Genomic DNA, 23,862 nt, shown 5'->3' with positions numbered 1-23,862 from the left:
TAGCATCCTGCCCAGAAGGTCTCTGAGTCTCCAGCAGCTTTAGTTCAAATGTTCCCCCTTACTTTTTTGGCAACATGCCGCCAGAAGGAGGCAACTTCCAGGTCTCTGCATCTTTTCTTCCGGCCCATCCTATTTACCTGAGCTGTTTGTCACCAGCTCACACCTCTGGCAGGAAGGCTGCAGGCACTACAATCACAGAGGTGGTCACAATTTCAGCCCACTGCAATTTTGTTGCATAATGGAGCAATGGAAATTTTTGTTGTTTCCTCATTATTAGGGAATAACAGACAAATCTTCAGTGTATTTTCTAGTCAAATATCTTATACTCAAACGAAAAATCCTAAAAGGAGGCTTTCTGGGGACAGCAAGGAAACCACAGTCCATTTGAAGGAGCTCTAGTTGAACGTTATAACATAAAGGCATCCAAGATCATGGCTCATCTTGAAAACCATGCCTCTATTCTTTCCCAAAACACTGAACATGTGCACGGAGCTAAGTGAAATGAGATTTTGCTCAGAAGGCCATTTCAGTCAAAAAGGTTGGTTTTATTTTTTTACATGAATGAAACAAAACATGGCAATACTTCTCCTTTGAGCCAAAAAAAAAAAAAAAATACAACTTACTTCCTTCAATGTCTTATTCTTCCTTCACGCTGCACCTCTAACTAGATAATAAAAGCAAGTGAAAAATACTGGGTTTGTACTCAAAATCTGAAAACATTTTCACAGGATTTTTTCAAGCTTCTCGGCAAAACGCTTCGCTTTCCGATAGATTATACTTACCTTACTTATATAACTATAAGCCCCTGCTAACTTGAAATCCCTCCCATATGAAATGCACTTCAGTGGCTGTTCTGTTCAGGAACAGTTCATCCCTGGGAAAATATTATTGCTGGAATGCTACGTGAGTCCACAGCTTCAAGCTGGATGGTGCATTTAAATTCTCTAAAGAGGCTTTTAGGAATTCATAACAGTGCTCGATCTACCTTTGGGGGAAGAAATATGCCTTTTTTTTTTCTTTTTTTTTTTTTGAGCTGCAGCAGCTGAAAGCATTAATTGGCTGATCTTTTCACCAACAATTCATTATATTTGATTATGTGCCTTTTGTGCAGCTGTTCTGTTACCCCAGTGCCTTGTTAATACTTCCTAACTGCAGGATGTCATCTTTGAAAAAGGGAGAGGGGCTCCAGCAGTTGCCCTGTTCCCAAAGAATGAAAGTAAATTCAAAGTTGGATGGGAAAACAGTTGTCACTACGATGATAATGAAACTGCATTAGCGCTTTTCCTCAGGAAGCTCTGAAATGAGGCAACAAGACGCATGTGTTTCAGCAAAATAATTATGTTATAATGAGACTATCCTAATGTATTCAGTAAGAGAAACTGTTAAGACAGTCTTAAATGAAAGTGCACATGCAAAACAGGTAGCCTAACTGACAGAGATAGGCTCTGTATTTTCTTCCCAGATCTGGAAGATTAAGATCAGTGTAGTCAGAGAGGGATGCAGGTGTAAAATCCAGATCTGGATTTCAGGCTTTCCCTCAAGAGGTGGAGAATTTACAGAGGAAGGCTTTTGATTCCGATTAATTTTATAAAGGAAACGTGCAAGTCTATCTCTTCACTCTGGTTCCCACAAGAAAATAACCTCAGCCCTTCTGATCCCAGAGGAATGTTGATTTACAACACTGGTAATGTGCACTGAAGAAAAATACAACTTGTTCCTGAAAACTGCTGATTAAAGTGATCACAACAAAGCAAAATAACTGTGGGCTTCCTCCTTTTATCACTTATACCTGCTTTACCTCTTGTTACTCCACTCAGCAGCACTGGCTCTGATTTAATCTGCAGGAAGGATGCTTGTCCACAAACCTGATCAACACAATCCAGCCTTTGCAAACATGTACCAGTGCAAGGTACCTTCTAGCGAGGCTTTGAGCAGAAATATTTTTAGGAATATGGACTGCTAAAATATAAAATTCCACAGAAATAACACAAGAAGAGGGAAAAAGAGAGAGAGAGAGATGGCAAAAACATAGCATCCGCTGCCTTCTCACTGCAAAGTAGCGCTGGGTAGGTTAAGGGCTGCTGAAATGGCAGGAAGGTGCAACGTGGCAGATGTTTAGCCTTGTCACATTGGCCATCACGGCTGCAGGATCTGCCAGGAGACTGCCATGGAACTGACAGTGAGAAGCATTTAGCATCCCCACTCCAGCTTTGCACGTGGCTTGTAAGTCCCCAAACATGAGGCACACCTATTGCTGGTGGGCTTTTCAGCTGCCAGATGAAGATCCAGCAAGGTCCAAGGACTGGAGGCTGGAACGTGACCTACTCAGATGAAAAACTGGGTGTAGTTTTGAATAACACAGGTAGATCAACAACTGGGACGATTTACCACAGGCTGTGATGGAGCCTGTGACATGCGATTTAAAATTAGGGTGCCGGATGTTTTTAAATGATCGCTGTTTCAAACTGGAATTAATTCGGAAGCATCCTCTACACCGTGTTTACTCTGCGTTATGGATCTATATTATACACTTATTTGATTGTTTAGTCAGGATTGCAGCTTGGCAGGTTCCTCCTCCTTGCCTAATTAGTGTTTCTTCCTCATAGCTCAGCGCGGGACTTGTTTTTCTCCCCCTACAGAGCCCCATTTCCTGTGCACACCTCCTCACATCACACACTTACTCCCCAATCCCCTGACCCTTGAACAACAATGACCCAGCCCTGTGTCTGAAGAAGAACTGCCCTTTGCTCCGTTGGGCTGGCACCGAGCTCCTAACCCCACGGCTGTTCAGTCTGAGGAGCTGGGGGCAGGAGAAGCACTTCAGACATGGCAGCCTGGGCCGGTTTGCCACACAGATGTTGTCCACCATGGCCTGTCCTGGGGCCGAGGCAGCAGTCACTGCACAGAGGTGTGCCATGTGAAGGCTCCTGTGATGACAAATCCTCTGCTGCCGCTCTGCTGCTCTGTTGGCCTACATAGAGGGAAGCTCTTGACAGCAAGGCCTTGTCTGTCTTTGTCGATGTGAAGTGCCTGTAAATCCACGGGGTTACAGCCAGAACCCAGCATCACCCTAGTAATCATGCAAATCTCTTCCTTCTAACGCCCTCAGACAGGCTCAGCCAACTTCCTCCTGTGTTTTGGCTTCAGGAACGCAGCTGATTTCTCATCCAAGCCACAGACCATGCTCTTGGTAAAGCACATATAAAAGACAGCAGAGCCAGGCTGCCCGTGGCCCATGAGTGCACATGAAATTCTGTACCAGGTCCTAGAGCACCACCAGAAACACCAGATAATCACCAGCTGGGACAGAAACACAGACAACCTGGGAAGGGGTTGAAACCCCAAATTAATTTGGGCAGAAACCCAAAATTAAACTAGACTGAGATGCCTGACACAAAGCATTAGAGATTATTAGCATAATCCCTGTAGCTTGGCTCAGCAGCACATCCCCAGCTATAGCCTGGACTCGAAGAGAAACTGTGGCCTGGTACAAAGAACTGGCATTGCAGGGAATGAGGTGACACTGGTTTGGGCACTGAGCAATTAGGAATGGGATGCAGTGCCTGGTTCCCTGTGTCTAGGCCCAGCATCGTAGGGCTGCCTCTACACCCGCTTATGCCCCTGCTTCCAGAGTAAACAGAAAACCAGCACTTGCTGGGGCTGGTACCGTCCCTCAGTGCCTTGCAATGACATTACCTGCCCCACACAGCACACAGAGATTGCTGCAGATTCCTCCTTGGGATGGCTTCAAGTTGTATGTGGTGAGGCAGTAGGGGATACAGGAGTTGTTGAATCAAGGCTGGCAACACGGGCGCAAGGAACACAGCTGCCAGAGCACACAGTACTCCTGTTGTAGGACCACACTCCTTACAGCCCCACAGACATGGCTCACCCAAACAGCCCGAACCTCTGCTGGCTCTCAGGAGCAGCAGAATGTTATCAGATCAGCCTCTGATTTCCTCTGCTTCCACAGCACAAGCAAGCATGCGAAGAAATAAGATGACATTTGGCTTCTTGCAGAGAACAGCAGATAATTTAGAGAGATTAAAGAACAGCCTCTTCTCCCACAGAAACCATCTCTGCATGGCTGGGCAGCAACCTGGCTCAGCAGGAACGATGCTGCTCGAGCGCCTCTCTGTGGATCTGGGCTCCTCTTCCTCCTGCACACAGTCTTTCTCAATCCAAATGATATCTTTTTCCTTTTAAAATACAGAGCCCCCTTGCTCCTGTTATACTCAGGAAGCAACTCAGAGTTCACCAAACTGAGTGAGGACTTGGCCCAGCCAAAACTCTAGCAGTTTCATCTTTTGATTTTCACCTGTGTATCTCTATCATAAAGACCTTTCTATAATTTCCAGCATCAAAACAGCTCAAAACGGCTCAGATCTACAGCTGTCTAAGGCTCACAGAGTGACTAGGAATGAAAAAAAAAAAAGCTGGCAAGGGCATCATCTTTGGAATAAGCAATCAGGAGCCACTGATCCTCTCCAGAACATGCTGTGGAGCTCAGCACACAGCTCCATCACCAACACGCATGTCAACACACTGATCATACCAATTTTTTTTGTATCCCTTCAAGAAGCAGCAAACAAATGGTCCCCTGCTGAAGTCATGAGGAAAAACAAAGGCTCTTCATCAGCCTCCCGCAGCTGCTTGTTGTTTTCCTTTCTCTGTGGAGCCTGCCAGCTCCTGGTTATCTTGGCCAAGCACATGATTAGGGTTTTAGAGTAAACTCAAACTGCAAACAAACAAGCACATCTTGAGATGAATACACACAAACTGGTGGGTGCACAGTACATCTAACTGTTTAGCAGATCATGTCCTGCCTCTTCTATGGATGCTAGGCAAGCCCTGTTCCACTTCTGAGCAGACAGCAGGATGGGTAAGATTAGAAGGAACAGATCCCCAAACCGTTTACGTTTGCACAAATAGTAAGAATTAGATCTAGTGCTGCTCAAGCAGACACGCAGTAGTTGTGTTGGCTCTCTGCGGAACGGGAAGCAATGCAGAACTAGGATTTCCTGCTCAGAGTAATCCCCTGTGCCCAGATATGGCAGAAGGTCCATTGTTTCTTAAACTACTATAGAAACCAAATAATTTAGCTGTTACTGCCACCACAGCAAGAACAGAGGAAAAGATCAAGGATTGTTCCTTGATCGCTTTATTGCTAAACCAGGTGGCTCAGTTTAAATAGGCATTGAAGGTAGCTTGAGCTAACCAGCTTGACTTTGCGCTGAAGCAGATGGCAAGTGCTCACACAACCCAGTATCAATATCCATAACAATCAGATGAGCTGTGGAGCTGTAGTCTGTGGCAGACGGAAAATGACAGCACAAAGGACTTTACTGTGGCCCTCAAAACCCTTCACAAAGGTAGAAAATTGGAAGGTTTCAATTCAAATAATTTGCACTTCTCCAGAGCAAAACCAGGCATCTGAAACTTGTGAAACAAATGGAGTGCTTCTCCTGTTTCCTATCTCAACAGACTGGTTGCTTTTATTTCCAGAAGAAGAGCTGAGACCTCTCATCGAAACTCAATTCAAAATAAGACAATTTGCTATGAAAAACTGAAGTGGGACTTTGGCATGGGAGTGCCTACATTGCTCAATCTGTGCTGAATCCCTGGCTCTTTGTATTGATGCTTTGCTGAACCTTTGGGGGAATCACTAGATGGAGACCTGGAAAAAATACAGCCCATCCTTGCACACAGGAAAGGTTGCTGGCAGCTTTGTAAGATTCTTTGTGGATTAGACAGTAACCCTGGAAGCATGATTGCTTGTAAAAAGACCAAGGCTTTCTCATGATTTTATATAAACCTTTACTACATGCACTAACACAACCCCTCCTGAGGTGGCAGCTGTAACAGCACAGCTTCTACACAGTGCCAGGAGCCAGGCAGAGATATTTTGTTGATGCTCAAGAAAGCACATTTTAAGTGATCTCTCTTAAATCCCCTCAAGTTCCAGAAGACCCTTGACTGCCCTGAGCAAAGACACCCAGTGCAAAAATGCAGTTACCCCCTGACAGAGGAATCAAACTCTGAAACCAACATCTAGATACTGCCACAGGACTGAAAACACTGACCATGAAAGACTGATCAGGGAGCCTGCACAGGTTTTTGCTTATAAAAGGCAAGCTACTTACTTAATGCAGAACTTCTGGATCAAGAAACATATGCATGGATGCCTGCATTGCCCCTAGAACTTCCTTGTCCTGTGCTGCTGAAGGGATGCTTCAGCTCTCTATGGCCTTTGACCTGTGTGCTTGGCTATGCTGCTGGCCTGTCTTTGGCTCAGCGCAGCGCTGACTTCTCTGAACTCCCCAGCTTCTGTCCTGCTCCTCAGTGACATCAATACTTGGCTCAAACACCAATCCTAGCTTGAATTTAACCCAGTGATCTCGTGTGAACATTTCCAGACTGCAAATCCTAAGTAGTATTATCTCAAATCTTCCTTCTTTGAAGTCAAAAGAAACAACTTGACTAAGGAGCAGCCCAGGTCAGACCTGAAGCACTCTGCAGGGTCACTGTGGCTTAGCCCTGCAACCCTGTATGCTCTGGGGGATGCCCACTTTCATGGCTGATTTGCTGCCTAGTTTGAAAAGACCAGATCCCTTGCTGAGCACAAGGATGCTGCTGCCTGCCCATCTGGGTTAGAACAGAAGATGACACATGCTGGTGAGCCTCAAAAACAGAAGGACAGAAAATCAGAGTCTGCTAAAAAAGCCAGTCTTGTGAAGTGTGAGAGACATTTATTGGAGGAAAGGCTTTGTTAAAGAGGGACATTGTAACATACCGTATTGCTCTGATGTTCCAGGTCTCTGAGAGGACTCAGAGATCCAGCACAAACCCTTAGCTGAAGCACACAGTTGTTTCACCTACCACCTTGGTAAGAGTTCTTTCCTATTTGAAGACTCTTCCATCAGCTGTGTTGATCTCCAATGAGGAAGAGCTGAACCCTGCTGGAACAGGCTGAAGGTTAGATAAGCAGAGAGTCGCGAGCAGATCCTTGTGGCTGTGGCAGACAAGCAGATAGTTCAGATAACAAGTTGCCCCAGGCTGGAAAGCAGCAGGATAGATTTGAACAGAGATGCTGTTAAAATATCAGTGCTGGATCACAGGTCTGTAGGATTAGGATAGCGCAGAACCTGGTCCTCAGGATGCATGGCTGACTATTGCTTCTTCTGTCCCTTTATTTTCTGACTCTCCTTGTCCATGGCAGCTGCTCGTGCCTGCAGCCGACTCCAGTACTCAGGCAACTGCTCCTCGAGTCCTACCAGGCGCTGCTGACTAGCAGAGGAAGAAGAGGGAGTTAGAACAGTCGCTGCCATTCTCCCAATGCTCACGCAACCCTAGCCTGGCTCCCCAAGGGTCCCTGGGGCTGCTCTTCATAGCAGGAGCCTCTGTATTTCTCTTTGCCTGACAGTCTATAGACACAGGTCTCACTGCCATCATATCTGGTCTGCTCTGGCCTGAGCTCTCAGTGCCCAGAGGGGAGGTGATGTCTCCCCAGTGTTTCTGGCATGAGGCAGACAAGAGTCCGCTCTCCATCTTTTTAAGAAGTGGGGACAGAACCGGTGGCATAGGATGAAACTTTTACTTTTCTATCTGTAACTAATCAGAAGACACCACAGGATTCACCCTGGAGACAAGGAATCAGAAAAGACTACCAGGTAATAAGTCCTGTAAGGTCATACCTGTACCCACCTGTTCCACTTCAAATTGGAGAACTAAAGCATAGTGATAAGAATGAACAGAATGTCACTGACATGGAACTGGCTCCAGGTAAGAATTCAAGGAAAAAGTCATCCAATAAGAGATGTCACATTGCCATCTAGTGACAGCATGAATTCAGCACATCAGCTAAGCTCTGGCTGCAACCTTGTCATGAGGGTGCCAGGGACATTCCCAAACCAAGAAACCTACACCATAAATCTACTTAAGCAACAAATTAACCCAGGAATGGAGGTGAGCAGCAACATACAAAGAGATCCCAGTTCTGCCTGTCTATGGGGTCAAAAGGAAGAGGACAACAGTTAAGCAAGAATCAGATTATCTGACAACCTTGCACATTCTGTGTTGCACAAAAACAACCTAGAACTAGCAAGTCCTCTTGGAAGGAGAGGCCTGCCCCAGGCATCCTGACATACAGTTGCAAGTTATTCTGTGGATGACAGAAGGGAGAGGAGGAAGGGGCACGTGTTTTTGGTGGCTGGCAGGGATCCAACTAGCTGAACATCAACTTTATCCAGACACAAGTCTGTATCACACTACACAGAAGAACCCAGAGGCTCCAAGGTGAGACCCTGCTTGGACCTCAGCAATGCCACAGCTAACATCAATGCACTTACCTATCAGGCAGAAGGAGACTCTTACCTATCACGCAAGAACATGTTACATCTCTCAAACAATGACAGGTTCTGTAAGGACTTGAAAGGCAAATCTGGTTTCTTTGGGAAAGCCTCCTCCAGTGGGTAGGAGTTGAAGTAAAAGAGGAAGATGGTGCTGTGACTGGCTCTGCTCTGTGCCAATGCATCTGACTGCTGCTCGTCTCCTAGACAGAGACAAGAACAGTGGAGGTCTCTTAGCAGAGATGTACCACTATACAAGAGCTAGTCAGGTCTGAGCAATTCTTGTAGACTAACTCATGAGGTCACGCTGTGAGAATTTGTGCCCTCCCCAGACATTTGTCTGCCAAGAAACACAGCCCAGCAGTGTCCTTTGCCCTCTCGCTGCCACATCACTGCACAGTCACATTTTGCATCTTGATACCCACCTCGAAGAAGCAGGCACCAATTCACAGTGTCCAACGTGAACACTGGCTGCCAGGGGGATGCTACAGCATGAGAAGGTGGACTATTGAAGCAGCAAACCATTCGCGATGTGGCAGTGTTCATCAAGGACACCGTGCCATCCCAGGAGAAAACCAGGGCCTGAAACAGCAAGTTGAGACTTAAAGGTGGATCTAAGAGAGGTGAAAAGCATTTCCTGGAAAGGGCAGGGAATGTCATTCAGGACTTGACACTCAGGATTTGACATCCCCAACTATGATGCTGCTTTCTTTGCTTGCCCAGTAGTCATAGGACCACAGCAAGCCAAGAACAGGCTGTGCAGGGAACTTGGACCAGAATTGCTTGGTTGGGATTGGGAAGGGGCAGCAGAACAAGTCAGAAATTAAGTAGATGCAGTCTTCTACACGGCTGGCTCTGGTGAAAGGCTTTTAGTCCTTTTCTCCCCAAACCTGAAAACTTGGAGGCTACTTGAAAGGTCTGTCTGGACTTGTGCTTACAACTTCCCACTGTGATGCCCTCCTCTATTGACCCTGATCCTGGAAGCTTCACAGCCAGACCCTCTCATTTTTGCAGATGGACCCTCCCATGTGCAGGCCTCCAGTGCCTCCCACCTCAGTGGTCATTAGATAACAAGAGAAAGCTACAAGGGGATACCAAGTAAGATAAAGGAAGAGAAATCATTTGAGAGTTAGAAGGTACATGCAGAACTGTAACTAGTGCAGGAAGTCCTTGAGCTGAAAATAGCTGGAGGCTGGGAAAGAATGTGAGGACAGCAACATCTGCTTGCGCTGTTCTTATTCTTCCAAGCACCCAGTTACAGCCATCACTGCAAAGAGGGTGCTAGGCCAGATGGACCTGTGCTCTTACCCAGTTCTTAAAGAACCTGGCAGCAATACTCACAGCACTGGGGAATGCCAGGACAGGCACCACTGCAGTGACAGCAAGATTCGGATCTTCAGGCCTGTGAAACAGACTCAGGGTTATGGCACTGTTTCATGCATATCACATGTACTGAGAGGCTGTAAGAATGGCAACGGCGATATAAGCTACAGGGGCTGGCATGAGGTTCCAGCCAAGTCCCTTCCCTACACAAACAAAGCCGCTTCCTCCTGGGCAGGAACCCCCAAGGCCTGTCTTGTGCATAGCTGCACAAGAACTACATTGGAGATTCAAGTCCCCTGCCTGACATGGAGGCAGGAAACCACAGCTCCCAGAGCAGCAGCAGCCTCTCTTCTCCTCAAACCAAGGGGATAAGTGAAAGTCAAGTTGATAGAAATATGTCAGGAAATGCTTATTTTGACTTCCAAGTGGACGTTACTACGGCAAGGACAGAAGAGAGAAGGGCCCTGGGTACCTGGCAGAGACCCAGCTAGCTGAACATCAGCCCTAGAGCAGTGCTACAAGGCCCTGTGTTCTAGTGCACAGAGCCCAGGAATAGCCATCATTCTGGAACAACCATTGGATTTTAGGACTGGGACTGACTTCTAGCAAAGCCATCTTTGCTGCTGACAGCAACGTGGCAGAGCTATCTGGGTGAAGGAAGTAGAAAGTCCTCTGTATCCTCTGTCCCACTGAGGTCTGGGCCTCCCTGATGGACCTGAGCACTATAACCCAGCTCCCTTGTCTGGAGTGAGATCTATCAGAGACTACCTCACCTGTCTGCCAGGAGCGTGATGCTGGGCTTCTTGGCCCTGGATGCTCTCAACAAATACAAAGACCCATCTGTACACAGCACTAAAAGCTCCACGGCTGGAGAGGGAGGACCTGTACCAGGGCAAGGTGCCTCACTGCTGGCAGCTGCAGCACTCTGCAGGAAGTGGATGCTACGTATGGGACGTTTCTCTGGCATGACAGTCACAGACAGTGGATATCCTGGAGAGGCATTAAATAAAAATTAATCAAATAAATAAATAAATAGGCAGCAGTTTAAGAAGAAAAAAAAAAAAAAAAAAAAGCTACCAGAATAGCCTTGATGGCAGAAGAAGATTCTTCTGCCAGAAGAACCATGCATCATGGCAGAATGATAGTTCCACTGAGGGCATCCTGGACTATGATGCCACAACAACCTCAAAGGTAGCCTGAGGATGCAGTGGCAAAGAAGTGACTGTCCCACAGTCGCAGGATGAGAGAGGAGTCAGTCCTCGCTGCAGCAGTTCACAGCCCCTGCATTGCTGTTCATGGGAATGGTTCTGTCAGGGCTATGGAGTCAGGCTGCTTTGGCAACTTCTGGCAGAGCATCCCATGAACAAGCAAGTCCAAATTAATTTCAGATTTGCTTGTAAATTCACTGACAGCTCCCTGCTCACACCAAGCCAGAGCCTCACACTCCTAAAGAAGGGAAATATCTATCCATTGTGATCCCAGTGCACAGTACCAAAAGGCAAGCTCACCTAGGTGTTTATCCCAAATAGTTATTGCTGAATCTTCACATGCCACTGCCAGGTACCAGGAACTGACAGCGGAGCATGCAATTGGAGCTGCACATGGCCACACAACATCAGGTTTCAGATCAGCATCTAAACAGAAGGACAGGAAGATGGAAGATGGATAACTGTAAGAAAGTGCAGAACATTCTCTCTCATGGTACCAGCTTCCAGTTTCCCGATAAAACACGAACCATTCTGCAGTCTCTTGACAGGATTCTGTCAACCTGTACAACACAGAGCCCTGCAATCCAAATGGCAGCCTAACACACAAGATATGGTGTAGCTCTCCTCCCCATTCCTCATTTCCCTGAATAACGGAAGATCTGGCTGAGGGACAACTACTGGCCACTGAATAGTCTCACTCCCCAAAGTGCTCTGTAAGACTTCCTTACCCACTCTCTCCTTGAGTGGACGGTTAAGTAAATAGAAACAGAGATTGTGGCTTCCGTCCCAGTACACACTGATGCTAGCTGGAACATCTAGAATGGAGAAGGGGACAATAAAAATAGAGAAGGATATCAAGGGACAAAGAAAGGAACAATCCAGGACACCAAAACCCCAATTAGAAAGCTGTTATCTAGGCTTACAAGACTTATAGAAACTCTGCTCCCACAAACTAGAACACAACAAACACTCCCTTGTCTTTTTTTTTTTTTTCCTTGCTTATGTGTCCCCCTCATTTAGTTATTTTAAACCAAGGAGCCAAGTTTTTTTGACTTCATGCCGGTGACTGACTTAACAGTCTTAGGGCTGACAGTTTTACCCAGACTTATGCTTTTGAAGATGGAATTTATAGAGCCTACCCAACCCTGAGTCACTGAGTTTTAACTTGAACTCAATGTCATGCAATGACATACTCCACATCTTTTTGCTCAGTTGAGTTACCTGGCTGTACTTTTATGTCAGTTCCCCCCTGTAGGATCCAGCTGGGCAGGAGAAAATGAAAAGTTGCACGCCTGAAAAAGGAGTCAAGTAAAGAAAGGCCTTGATAAGTAGATAGTGATGCAACAGGTTCTGGAGTTGCTCTAGCCCCCTGCCCTGACACCCTGGGGAACAGAGCTAAGAAAGAGGTTTCCGTCTGCACTTGAAGTGTCCCATGTTGAAGACTCATGGAATGAAATGCTGGCTGGGACTTTCACTCACCTGGGAACCTCATCCTTGCTCTCACTCTCACCCTCAGCCTCCAGAAACTCCCGATAAATGCTGCGGAAGATTGCCTCATGTTGTTCCCACTGAGAGTCCTTGATCAGGTGATTGTGCCCCAAGCCAAGCATGCTGCCATCATCCACTTTCTTCAAGGCATCCAAAGGGCTTTTAAAATTAGTTCCTAGGTTGCAAACATAAAGTAAAGAGGCATAGCCCTGGGAGGAGTAGGCACCATGAAGATGTGGGAGAGCCCCAGATGCACTTTTACCATTCCACCTTCAGGGTAGCATTGTCTTGAAGAGGACCACACTGCATTTTCCTGGTACAAGTATTTCAACATTAATATATTCTCTGAGACTCTCCATATCACTAACCCATTTTCCAGTATTTGGAGGCAGGGATTCGAGCAAGTCAGAGCTCACCTTGCCTTTCTGTGGCATTCTCCCTGACATCATCCCAGCACAATGTCTGCTCCCTCCCCATCCTCTCTGTAAAGCTTCAGTATGTCCCTGAATCCAGGACTCAGAGTGACAAAAGTAATGGTGCTGTCAGGTTGCCAGAATCTAGGAGCAGTCTCCTCCCTCTCTGGTGACAATGAAGCCAAGGGTATATGACAACCACTTTCAGACACACTGAAGTGTTTTGTGCTAATACATATAGGCCAGGAAGGGACTGAGGAACACATTACTGAAGTTTTCTGACTGTTCTGTAGACTTAAGGGCCACGAATCCTTTGCCACCTGAAGAAGACAGCATGTTCTAAGCATATAAACAGTCCCTGACCTGTAATGGGTTTGGGTGGCTTCACTTTCAGCACCAGCACTGGGAGACTCAGCTTTGCCTCAGCTTTGTTTGCAGACACAAAAGACTCCTGCAACAGAAAAATGTCAAACAGAAAAACGGAAAAAGTGGCTTCCCTGGAGCTGTGCTGTGTTCAATGCTGCTAAGTTTTCACCTGTCAGAAGTTTATAGGAATTGAATGCTTCCTGAAGGAAGCATACACAAAGCTCTCATTGCCTCCAATATTGAGATACTCATTTTAGGCTCATTCTTCAGGCCAAAACACAGAAACCTAAGGGAGGTCACTAGTTCCTTAACACCATTACAAAGTATGGAGGAGTTCGCTCTTAAATGCCCAGAAAAGTCTCTGCTGAAGGAGAAGCAAGAGGTATGAGGCAGGTATTACAGAGGGTTAGCTGGAGGTTCTGGGCAGAAGGTGTCTATGTGTGGAAAGGTGAAATCTAGAAGGGTGAAAGTGATGTAGGAGAGGGTTAAGCACTGACTCAGCTTTTAAGATTTCCTGCAACAGCCCAGGACACTCACTGAGGCCAGTTCCTATCTCTGTAGAACAGTCTCCATGCAGCTCCAGACTTTTTTTTTGCCAAAGAACTGGTGATTGCATTGGTTAGTTCAAACAAACTAACTGAGGAAGGGCGGAGACATTGTCTTGCTCAGGTGGATTCAGCTATGAGCCCCCCAGATCCCTCTCACAGGCAGTCTAAAACAGGAACCTAAGTCATAGGCCCTTGCAGGACCAGACTTCTGAGTGGAGATCTCAGGCCTGATTCCCACTGTGCTCCTCCACCTTCCCCTAATAACATGAGGGAGAAACCCTGTGGGAATATCCTTGCACAGGGCCTCATCAGATGGGGCAATACTGCTGGGAAAGGAGCTGACGGTTTCAGGGAGGAGCAGCAGGAATGCTAGCCCTGGGACCAAAGGAACCTCATTGGAAAGCCTGTCTTGGGAGAGTAAACATGTCCCAATAACACAAAGGCCTTGTGAAATGTGGGACGGGCAGCTGTAGAGACACATGCTCCATCCCCCTGGGCTGACAGACTTGTTCAGCCTGTATCTTGCTGTCGCTGTCTGCAAGAGCAAGGTTTGGGGAAAGACCTGTAGGCAAAAGGGTATAAGAAAAAAATAGCACGGAGAGGGGTGGAACTGTTTTGTACCACAGATGTCCAGCTTGACCTCTTCTCCCTGAAAGCCAGCCCTGCTGCAGCTCCTGAGCTCTTCTCTGTCTCCTTCAGCCAGGAATCCTTGGGCAATCGGTAGACTTCCAGCCAAACTTCTGAGCTGCCTGCATTGGGAAACTTTGTTGAGCAACTGGAAACAAGGAGTAAAGGTCTTTCAACCAAGCACCCTCTGTTATCTTAAATCATTAAAACAAAATGTGGAGAGTTTTTGAAATATAAAATCCCGGTGAACTCCATGTATCCCACCTCTCCTCCCACTTAGGGCTTCACATACTTGACTAAGACTGACATCACAGCCTGTAGTTCAGCCCCTCAAAGTCCCACAACCACCAAATAAATTCCATGAAGCCACGCAGTCAAAGAATTTGACATGAAACCTCTGAAGTAAAGCAGGAAGTGAGACGTGGTTTCACACATTGGCTCTCTACAAATGGTTGAGATATGTATTTAAATCAATCTTATATAAATCATTCTCAGCACATCTCCAGGCAGGTTCCACAAAAGGGGTCCAGAAAACATGCTAGCAGCAAATGAGTTGGCAGAGGCAGCTGCCATGAAACAACAGAACGGTATAGCAAGGAGAGTTGGTTGTAGTGTTTTTAGAAACTGTCTCTGTGCTGTCCGGCTTACGTCAGCAGAGAAAGTTCTTCAGGCCTACATACTTGCAGCATAAAAGTGAGCCATGGTGAATCAGAGAAAGAACTGAGGTAAATAATTCTGGGGAGAAGAAGAGCCTTCACTGAGCCTCTGCTTCGTTGAGCCTAATGGGAGCTGGGAACTGCACTGACCAGTTCCAATCAGCCAACTTTTGGGATCAGTGCTGATCCATACCAGGCCTTTTGGGAGGAAAGGGAGCGGCAGGAGCACGTCTCTAAGCTGGAAGAGGGACTGGGAAGATTAGGAACAAGATCCCTGGGAACCCAGAATGCTTGGAACATTTCAAAAGCATTGCTGATGGCCCCTGTGCTAGAACACAACAGACGTCATCAAACACACCATGTTCTTCCACTTGCCTTGCAGCAGGACTCCTGCATAATCACCTCCTGAGGACAGCACCACCTCCACACAAGTACTTCGCTTGCTAATATCTTCCTGCCAAAGAAAAGCAGGCTGGCGTCAAAGCAAGATCACTGAGTCACAGAGCTCCACGGCCTTTCACAGTTCTCAATAGTGCTGGAAGAACAGAACTGAATATTCTTTCCCAGTAAAATATCTTGTGCCTAGAGTTTTGTTTCTCAGGTTTCCTCTGGGTTGGCAGGAAGGTCTGGTGGCCCTTAATGATGCTCTTGCATGCTCTGTCTAAGCACCTCAGAGATGTTTAGTTTGCACCTTGCATCAGGCTGTCCTTCCGAGGTGTATGTAAGCCATTAGTTCTGAAAAACACTTCCCTGAGACTAGTCTAAATGAAGAATTATTCCTCTGGTTCATATAGGATGGTGTCAGGGACTTCCAGCAGCTACTTTTGTTGCAGACACATCTCTGGGATGTTGGCATGGGATGACTTTGGCACTCAGAGAGCATATGTCACATCACCAGCCAACCTGCATGCTCCTGGCTCAGTGAATGAGCTCTGGTGTCAGCATGTGGCTGCCCATGACATAATTTCCTGAGAGCAATTAGTACTCTTCATGATTGATTATTTACTAGTCCTTACGCAGTGTCTATGCAATTAAATCAGTACTTACCACCTCATTTAAGATCTTAATGAGTAGGAAGCTTTCCCTGTGAAAGCAGAAGAGCGAGACAAGCCCTGGAATAGAAGTAGGAGGAGGAAAGTGAACAGATGGTAGCCATGCTCTTGGGAGAGGGCTGTTACAATATCTGCAGGAGAGTGGACAGGACTGTTTTTGTTTTGTTTTTCCTGGGCTCAAGGAAGAATATCCCACTGCTTCCAGCAATAAACTTTCATTGGCTTCCTTATGTCATTACCAGCAAACACTTGATTGTACACAGAGATGGATAAGACAGTCTGAAAAGCACCTCCGCCAGAAATGACAGCTTTCAGATGAATCAACAAACAAACTTATTCACCACAGGGCTGTACAATTACAGGTGCTGAAACAAAGCACAAGCAGGAGGTCACACCTAGCAATGCTTCTTTCCATCTGGTCTAAAACTTACTGCACTTCAGCCTCAGCCCTGCATCTGCCTCTGCTGTTCCAGCAAGGACACCAAACCCACACCCTTTCCTAATCCCAAGGCCCTAGGGCCACTCTATCACCCTACAACCCGTTACCTAACACTCTTTGCGGGGCTTTCTAGGAAATACAACAGCCACGCTCACATTCGTCCTGATTTAGCACTCTTCCATAAAGCAGCTACCAACTCTTCAGCTCCAGAGCCCAGCCATCCACCAGCCAGGTCAGGGAAACCCACGTCACACCTACCCATTTCATCCACAGTGAGCAGGACATGGTGCTCGTTCCCCAAGTCCGAGGAGCGGATGACACAAATCTCTGTCTTGACTGCATCCCAAACACAGACCTGCTTACAGTCGTACATCCTGAAGGCAGCCAGACCCACGGACAGACCAACAAAGATGAATTTTCCAGACACTGACAGGCAATTGGCTGTTCCAGTTACCTACCAAGAGAGGAAAAGATGTGTGCACCCCACCACTACAGATGAGGGGGATACATCAGCCACACCAGCAATAATCTCCTAACCTTTCACCAGTAGCAAAGGCTGATTTATTCTACAAGGGAGAAGTTTTTGCATGAGCTTTCATCAGAAGAGCAGGGGAAGAAGGTCACATCTCTGTCACAGAGATTGCTTGGTCAGGAATTAGAGAGTTTATTTCTCTCAGAAATAAAAATAACAATAAAATAAAAAGAAAAACCTGCTCCCACCTCTCACAGCATATTCACTATTACACAAAGCTGAGCTTGCTCATTTGTATGCTACTGACTAATTACCTTCTGGGCTCAACAAGGGTGGAGCAAGCCAAGGAAGCAGAAGGTGAATTTAATGCTCTTTAATACCTGCTTCTTTCTTTTCAGAGAGATGTGATAGATGGGTGGCAAGCAGAACCTGTTGGACAAGCTGAGAAACTGCAGCCCTTTTGAAATGAATCGGGGAGATGGTGGTGGATTCTGAGGAAGGTGATGAACAGAAGGATGTAAAGCCAGCTGAATGGATATTCACTAGAGAAACTGGCAAGGTAATTGCTGCTGTCCCTGGTGTAAGGGGCTCTGTACCTGGAATTCAGCTGTAGGAAAGCATTTTGTGGGCTGGCCCTTCAGTTTTTGTGCTTCTTGGAGCGTCTCCCTTCTTTCGATGATTTCCATAGCATTTTCAAAAACCAGCATCACCAGTTTGTTGGCCATCCTGAAGGGCTGAGGCAACGCATCGCGTATTCGCTCGGGATCCTGCTGGAAGAAGTCTTCCTCATCATCCTTCAGCCAGTCCTCTTCAGATGGCGGAGGAATCTCCAGGGAATGCTTCCGGACACGCGCGGGCATCGTGCTGCCTCTCGCAGTGCAGAGCACAGCACCGGTGCAGTAACCACAGCAGGTGCAGGAGAACGAAGAATCGCACGATATCTACTTTCATGAGGTAAAGGGAAAAAAAGAAAATATGGTTAATGGTAAAGGGACGGGAGTTCCTTTGGGTATGGGCAGAGCAAAGTTGCTCCGTATTGTTTATTTCTACTTGTTGCATCCCCTCTCTTACTTAGTTTTTGTTCCGCTCTGCGAATATCGGAGGCAAAGACACTGATATTTTACATTAAAAAATAAATAAATAAAGTCAAAGTTTAGGAGTGAGGTGGATAAGATTTATGAAAAAGCATTAAAAGAAAAAAAAAACAACCTGGGAGGAGGGGAGGGGGGGGAAGCTTTTCGCTGTGACACCGCCCCGCACCTGCCCCGCTGTTGCCGGTCGCCATGGCAACGGGCCGGCAGCGCCGCGGCCCGGCCGGGCAAGCAGAGCCCGGAGCGGGGGGGTTCCGGCGGCGGAGCGGGGCGGAGCGGGGCGGAGCGGGAGCGGCCGCCGTTGTGGTGCCGGTGCCGGTGCCGGTGCCGGCGGGGCTGCCCCGGCGCCATGCAGCGCTTCGTGGACTTCACCGAGCGCAGCCAGGGCCGCGAACGGCTCCTACGGTGAGTGCTCGGCCCTTGTGCCGGGGTCCCCGGGTGCCCGCCGTGCTCTCAGCCCGTGTGTCTGTGGTGTTTTGCAGAGCCACGCAGTACACCTGCATGCTGCTGGGCTATGTGCTGCAGCGCCAGGCCGAGAAGGAGGAGCTGGTGCTGAAGCTGAAGCAGCTGGAAGCCAGCATGAGCTCGGGACGGAAGAGTAAGTGCCGGTGTCCCCGGGGGCGAGCTCCTCCTGGGGACACAAAACCCTTCTGGTGCACTCACGGAGCTGTCAGCATCCTTACCCTGCCCTGGCTTGGCAGGATCTGCACGGCTACAGTGGCATTTGTTGCTCCTCCAGCCTCCTCTCCCATGCGTTGCTGCAGGGAGAGCTGGAGCAGTGAGTTAACAGGCAGGAGTTGAAGTTGTCAGCCCTGTTTTGGGACAGAACGAGGAGTTTTGGCACACCGCTGCCTCACTGCACTCCTGTCAGTCCTCCCAGCAAGGTGGCTTAATACTAAAGATCCCCATCCCCTGAAAAGCACCTCTGAAGAACCATCCTTCAACGTGGCTCCTTACATTTTACTTCACACGACTTTTCTTTAGCACTTACACTCTACTAATTTTTTTCCCCGTCCCTCCTTTTCTTGTGCTCTAACTGTATGCATCACTTTGTTCCATGTCACCCTGTCAGGGTTGTGCCATTTGTTGTCCTGTGTGCTTTCGGCTTGATCTTACACCTACTTATCAATTACTCAATTCTGGAGCAGTTTCAACATGTGCGGCAAGGACGCTGATTTAATGTGTTACCATAGATTTGTTTTATTATGCCAATTAGCTCTGGAGTATGGTAATTTCCAGGAGAGAGGCCAGCTGGTTTATCAGCACAGCCATAATTCTCTTGTCTGTGCTAAACAAACCTCCGGTAGGCTTCAGGCCGAAATTCAGGGCGCTTGCAGCTCCACTAAACATGGGTACAGCCAACATCTGTCACTGTTACAGTGCAGCAGGTTATTAAAAGTATTTTGTGTGGTATTGTATTAACATTCATGAGGTGAAACCTAAACTGTGCAGGGCATGAAATAGGGTTTGCTATGTGTTATAGCTGGAAGTGGAATATACTGCTCCTGTTTGCAGGGAGCGATGTGCACCTCTGACAAATTCATGGCTGAGGAGGGACTTGGGTGTCAGCGTGCTCAGCGTGTAAACCCCCAGCTTCTGCAGAAGCTTAGGGAAGGTGCAGCTCGTGGTGGCAACGGGGTTTATGCAGTAACATCACCTCCTGTCCAGTGTTAAATGTCAGTGTCACAGCAGAGTACCACTGACACTGGAGGCTCTGTTTGTGTCACTGCCCTGTTCAGAGTGCTATGGGTCCGGAGCACACCCAAGCACTGAAAATGGAGCAGCAGGAAAAGCTGGTGATTCCTGGCTATTGACAAAATTGTGTTCAGGACAGTAGCACTGAGGGATTTACGCCCCTTCCCTCCCTAATACTAGCCTCTCACACTGCGAACTCACAATTCCCTTAAGAGTGGAGAAGATGTTTAAGCATACAAATGCCCGAAGCCTGTTAAGTTTATGAATTGTGGGCAGTGACGTGCCGAGTCGCCCTGCCTAGAGCTGTGTCTCTGCAGCTGCCACACTAACCTTCGTGGTGTCTCTTGCAGTGTTCAGACTGGGCAACACGGTGCACGCCTTGGTAGCAGCCAGGAGAACTACGCAGCTGCCAGACGTGGTTCCTCGCGTTTGCCTTACGGCTTCCAACCTGACCCGTGCCCTGTACTTCGTCTGCGACACAGTCCTGTGGTTGAAGAGCGTTGGACTCCAGCCTGACATTGACGTGCCGAAGTGGCGGAACTGGGCCACCAAGTGCTACTACTTTTCACTGCTGATGAACCTGGCCAGGGATTGGTATGAGGTCTCGTGGAGGCTGGAGCAAGCTGTACAGGAAGGAAAGATGAAGGAGAATTCTTCCTGGGACAAACGAAATCACGAACTAAATGGTTTGAAATGTGATGGCATGCACGGTTTTTTCCTCCTACTGTTTCAGATACTTAAAAATCATCCTCCTCTGGTGCTCGACATGGTGAAGAATCTCTGTGATCTCACGGGTCCTTTGGATACACTGGGGATCTACAAGACCAATCCAGGAGTGATTGGTTTCTGTGGCCTCCTCTCCTCTCTGGTGGGGATCCTCACATTAGCAAGCCCTCATCTGAAGCTGAAACAGTGACAGAGAGAAACTGCACGGCATGTGGTGAGCCGACGGCTTTGAACCTCTGACAGGTTTTGATTCTCCCTATGGCACTTTACAAATGAAGATATCTCACAGTAACCTCAAGATGAGTTTTGTCCTCTGAATAAATGAACTCCACCCTTGCTCCTTCCCTCTCTCTTTGCAGATGAGTTTGGTGCCCAATGGAGTGAAAATGGGAAAAACAAAATAATATTGCACAGACAGAAACAGGACTTGGAACGTGGCTGCCAGATAAGGAAATACTGATTTTATATTTTAATACAGGGTTACGAAATAGCTGCCTCAACTACTGCAATAGGTAATAGGACTCATAATTAATCGTGTTTACACTGGAAAGCTAGAATTCACCAATCAAAGGTTCCTGCAGTCAAATTTTCTACAGCGTGTTCAGTCAAGTTAGGAGCTCTGCTTAAATGGCCTGAAGTAATGCCTGAGTGTTGTGATGGGACTGGATTCCTGCATCCTGACGTCTGTGGGCAGTGGTTTGATGGTAACAGGAGTGGTGTTTCCTGACCTTCCAGTGATCTCCGCGTTACACGAGCACGCACTGTTGACGCTAGACCTATGGTCTGGTGAGTGCCAACTTTGTCCCAGGGCATCAGCACCTTCTTCTTCTCCTTTGTTAATGTGAGCCAAGGACTGCTGGCCACTTACTCTGACTTCTGCAGCTGAGGATTTTGGTGAAGAACAGTGCCTGGGAAAAGCTGGTCTCATTGCCGATAATGCTGTGATTTGTAGGGAACTGACTTTCCAAAGCTGTGAATCTGGAACCTCTCCTGAGCACTACATTTCCCATTGCACATGCACCTTAACTCCCAAGCCTCCGTGATTCTAAATTCAACCATTTTACATTAATCACAGTGTGATAAGCAGCTTGTTCTTCTAATTTTACTTGAAAACATCCAGCGTAATAATGTGCTTTGGAACCTGTATTTAAGGACAGAAGGCTGTCTTGGAGCTTGTTGAGTCAAACTGCAAGGGAGTGTTTCCAGTTGCGTAAGCTCCTGGAGGGAAGGGAATGGAGTTGGACTTGATCGTATCAGAATCTCCTTGAGAAGAGAAGCTTATTACCTGGATTTGGGCATTCACGTTTCACATTTTCCTTCTTGATCCTCATTATCCTCCCATCACAACCACAAGATTTCTTTTGCATTCCCTCGCTGGTTCTACCATTTGAAAGTGCCTTGTATTTACCCTGTGACAGCGGAATTGCTCTTCGGTTACCTAGCTGGGAATGACTGCCTGGCACTGATCTAGGTTAAAGGAGAAATACTGTGTCCAGCTGCCTCACAGTTATGTGACATGCAGTCTTTGTTGCTCCTGACTTTGCAGAGTACGCTGTCTGAGAAAAATTTGCACATCATATATATAGGAGACAAAATTATCGCTTTTCTTCATCAGAGCTCGGCCTGTGTGTTCTGTTGCTTTCAGATGCAAGGACTCCTTGTTTCATCTGTCAGGAGATGTGAACAGAGATTACTCTAACCAGGACCAAGGTACTCTCTTATTACTTCTGATACTGTCTGTAAACAGGAATTAAAAGGCGCTGGTCTCCTTTATTAAAAGGAGAGGGCTGTGGAATTGAGTAGGCATGGTAATGCAGGGCCCCAGCTTACTCTAAGTCGTTGTGGTCACGCCTGGAATCACTTCCACTTTGAATCTGAAGTCTTAGGCTGCCAATGAAGGGTTTGAAAAAAGAGGTTGCTGAGCAGGATAATTAAGTGTGTCTGAAGACCAAACATGGCCTGCAGCAGCTCTTCTTTTTAATATGGAAATGAACACCATTAAAAGCAGAGCGTACTGGCAGTTCAGACCATAATGGATATGTTGCCTTCCAGGGCTTCCTCCTGATACCCTTTTTAACAATGGGGTTGTTTTGTTCCTTTACTCCTTTTGCCTTTGAGTGAGATGCTGGCAATGTGTGAGCCATCCCTCCCTTGGTCAGATTGATCATTATCCCAACGTGCAGCAACCCCTACACCCTCCTAACTCCTCTCCTAAGGAAAGGAGAAGAATCTCCATGACCTGGCAGTGGAGGTCTGGCTACCCTTTGCCTACAGAATTTTGTCTTCTTTCAAGAAACTGCATTACGAATTCCTCTCAGGGGACCTCTTGGATACAAAATAGATCTTCCACTGTTTTGCAAGCCTATTCCTCTTTTTCCCTTGTAGTTCATAGGTAAAGGGAAATAGATTAACTTGCTGATGTGGCCCCTGGCCAGATATACCTCGCTGTGCCCTCTGCAGAGGGAGGAGTGTGGGATTTTTGCCCTTGTGCCAAGCAAACACTATGCAAAGCCACAAGCCAGTTCTTGATGTTTCTCCTGGAGGGACTGGGGTGGATTAACAAGTACAGACTTAACCTGGGAGACAGGGCAATGAATTTTCAGCCTTTCTCAGCCTTACCTGCCCCATTCTGTATAGAACAGGATGGAGCATACAGGAGTAACTTTACTGGATGTTAAGCACTAACACTTGCCTTTCTGCTCCCCAGCTGGAGGCTAGTAATTTAATGTATTTTAATGTGATGTGACTGAAGCCATAGAATCACGATCAAGTGGAGAAGATCCTTTTAGTGCCTTTTCTTTGTATGTTTCTAATACAGCAGTTGGAATAAGAACAGCTGTTTGAACACAAGCAATAAACTTATCTAAGAATGACACCGTGTCTGTGTGTGATTTAGAGGGTGGAGAAGAGATGCTGGAGAAGGAATCCTCTTTCATATCTCCGAATTGGGCAAAACTGTTGAAGAGATACTGCCTGTGTTTGCTCTTGGGTTATGGAGCTTTCCTTTCACAGGAGCAGGGTGGCAGCCAGATTTGACAGGCTCATTTACAACCCCAATTTCAGATGTGAAAACATTAAGAAGTAAACATGTGAGCACCTGGTAAAAGTGCACATGAAATCACCTGAAAAATGACATTTGGGGAATTGCCATCGGCTGCCCTTGAGTACAAGCAGTTGGTGCTGGAGCCCTCAGCCCAGCACAGGTACAGGTAGGTGAAAAGAATGTCTACACCTGCACTGAAATATCTTATAAACAGCCTTTCCTTTGGATGGCTCTTTGTGTTGTGGGGCAAATTGCTGTGGTTGTTTAATAATGAACACCTGTTCAGGGCAGAGAGTGAAGGATAACATCTCCAGTTGAGATGGGGAGGGATGGGGAAGGGATAGCCATTAAAACTGAGCTCCTGCTG

The 23,862-nt window shown here is 47.1% G+C and overlaps 2 protein-coding genes across 2 annotated transcripts; one reads left to right on the top strand and one right to left on the bottom strand.

Annotated features, from left to right (window-relative positions):
• Positions 1 to 6,729: 6,729 nt before the first annotated feature.
• WDR93 (WD repeat domain 93) lies at positions 6,730 to 17,903 on the bottom strand. The gene is made up of 15 exons (XM_068696266.1): positions 17,537 to 17,903; positions 16,727 to 16,922; positions 16,025 to 16,089; positions 15,349 to 15,431; positions 14,316 to 14,439; positions 13,144 to 13,231; positions 12,359 to 12,542; positions 12,101 to 12,171; positions 11,608 to 11,694; positions 11,180 to 11,305; positions 10,445 to 10,661; positions 9,690 to 9,750; positions 8,774 to 8,930; positions 8,374 to 8,551; positions 6,730 to 7,287 (listed from the first exon to the last, which is right to left on the bottom strand). The coding sequence occupies exons 1-15, from the start codon at positions 17,798 to 17,800 to the stop codon at positions 7,170 to 7,172; spliced, it is 2,019 nt and encodes a 672-aa protein (XP_068552367.1). The 5' UTR covers positions 17,801 to 17,903; the 3' UTR covers positions 6,730 to 7,169.
• Positions 17,904 to 18,271: 368 nt separating this feature from the next.
• PEX11A (peroxisomal biogenesis factor 11 alpha) lies at positions 18,272 to 23,325 on the top strand. Its single transcript, XM_068695701.1, has 3 exons — positions 18,272 to 18,436; positions 18,514 to 18,629; positions 20,077 to 23,325. Exons 1-3 carry the CDS (start codon positions 18,381 to 18,383, stop codon positions 20,640 to 20,642), a joined length of 738 nt encoding a protein of 245 aa, XP_068551802.1. The 5' UTR covers positions 18,272 to 18,380; the 3' UTR covers positions 20,643 to 23,325.
• The last annotated feature ends 537 nt before the right edge of the window (positions 23,326 to 23,862 follow it).

This window comes from Anas acuta, chromosome 12 (genome assembly GCF_963932015.1).
Source record: "Anas acuta chromosome 12, bAnaAcu1.1, whole genome shotgun sequence".
NCBI lineage: Eukaryota > Metazoa > Chordata > Aves > Anseriformes > Anatidae > Anas > Anas acuta.
This window is presented reverse-complemented; position numbering and strand designations above follow the sequence as displayed.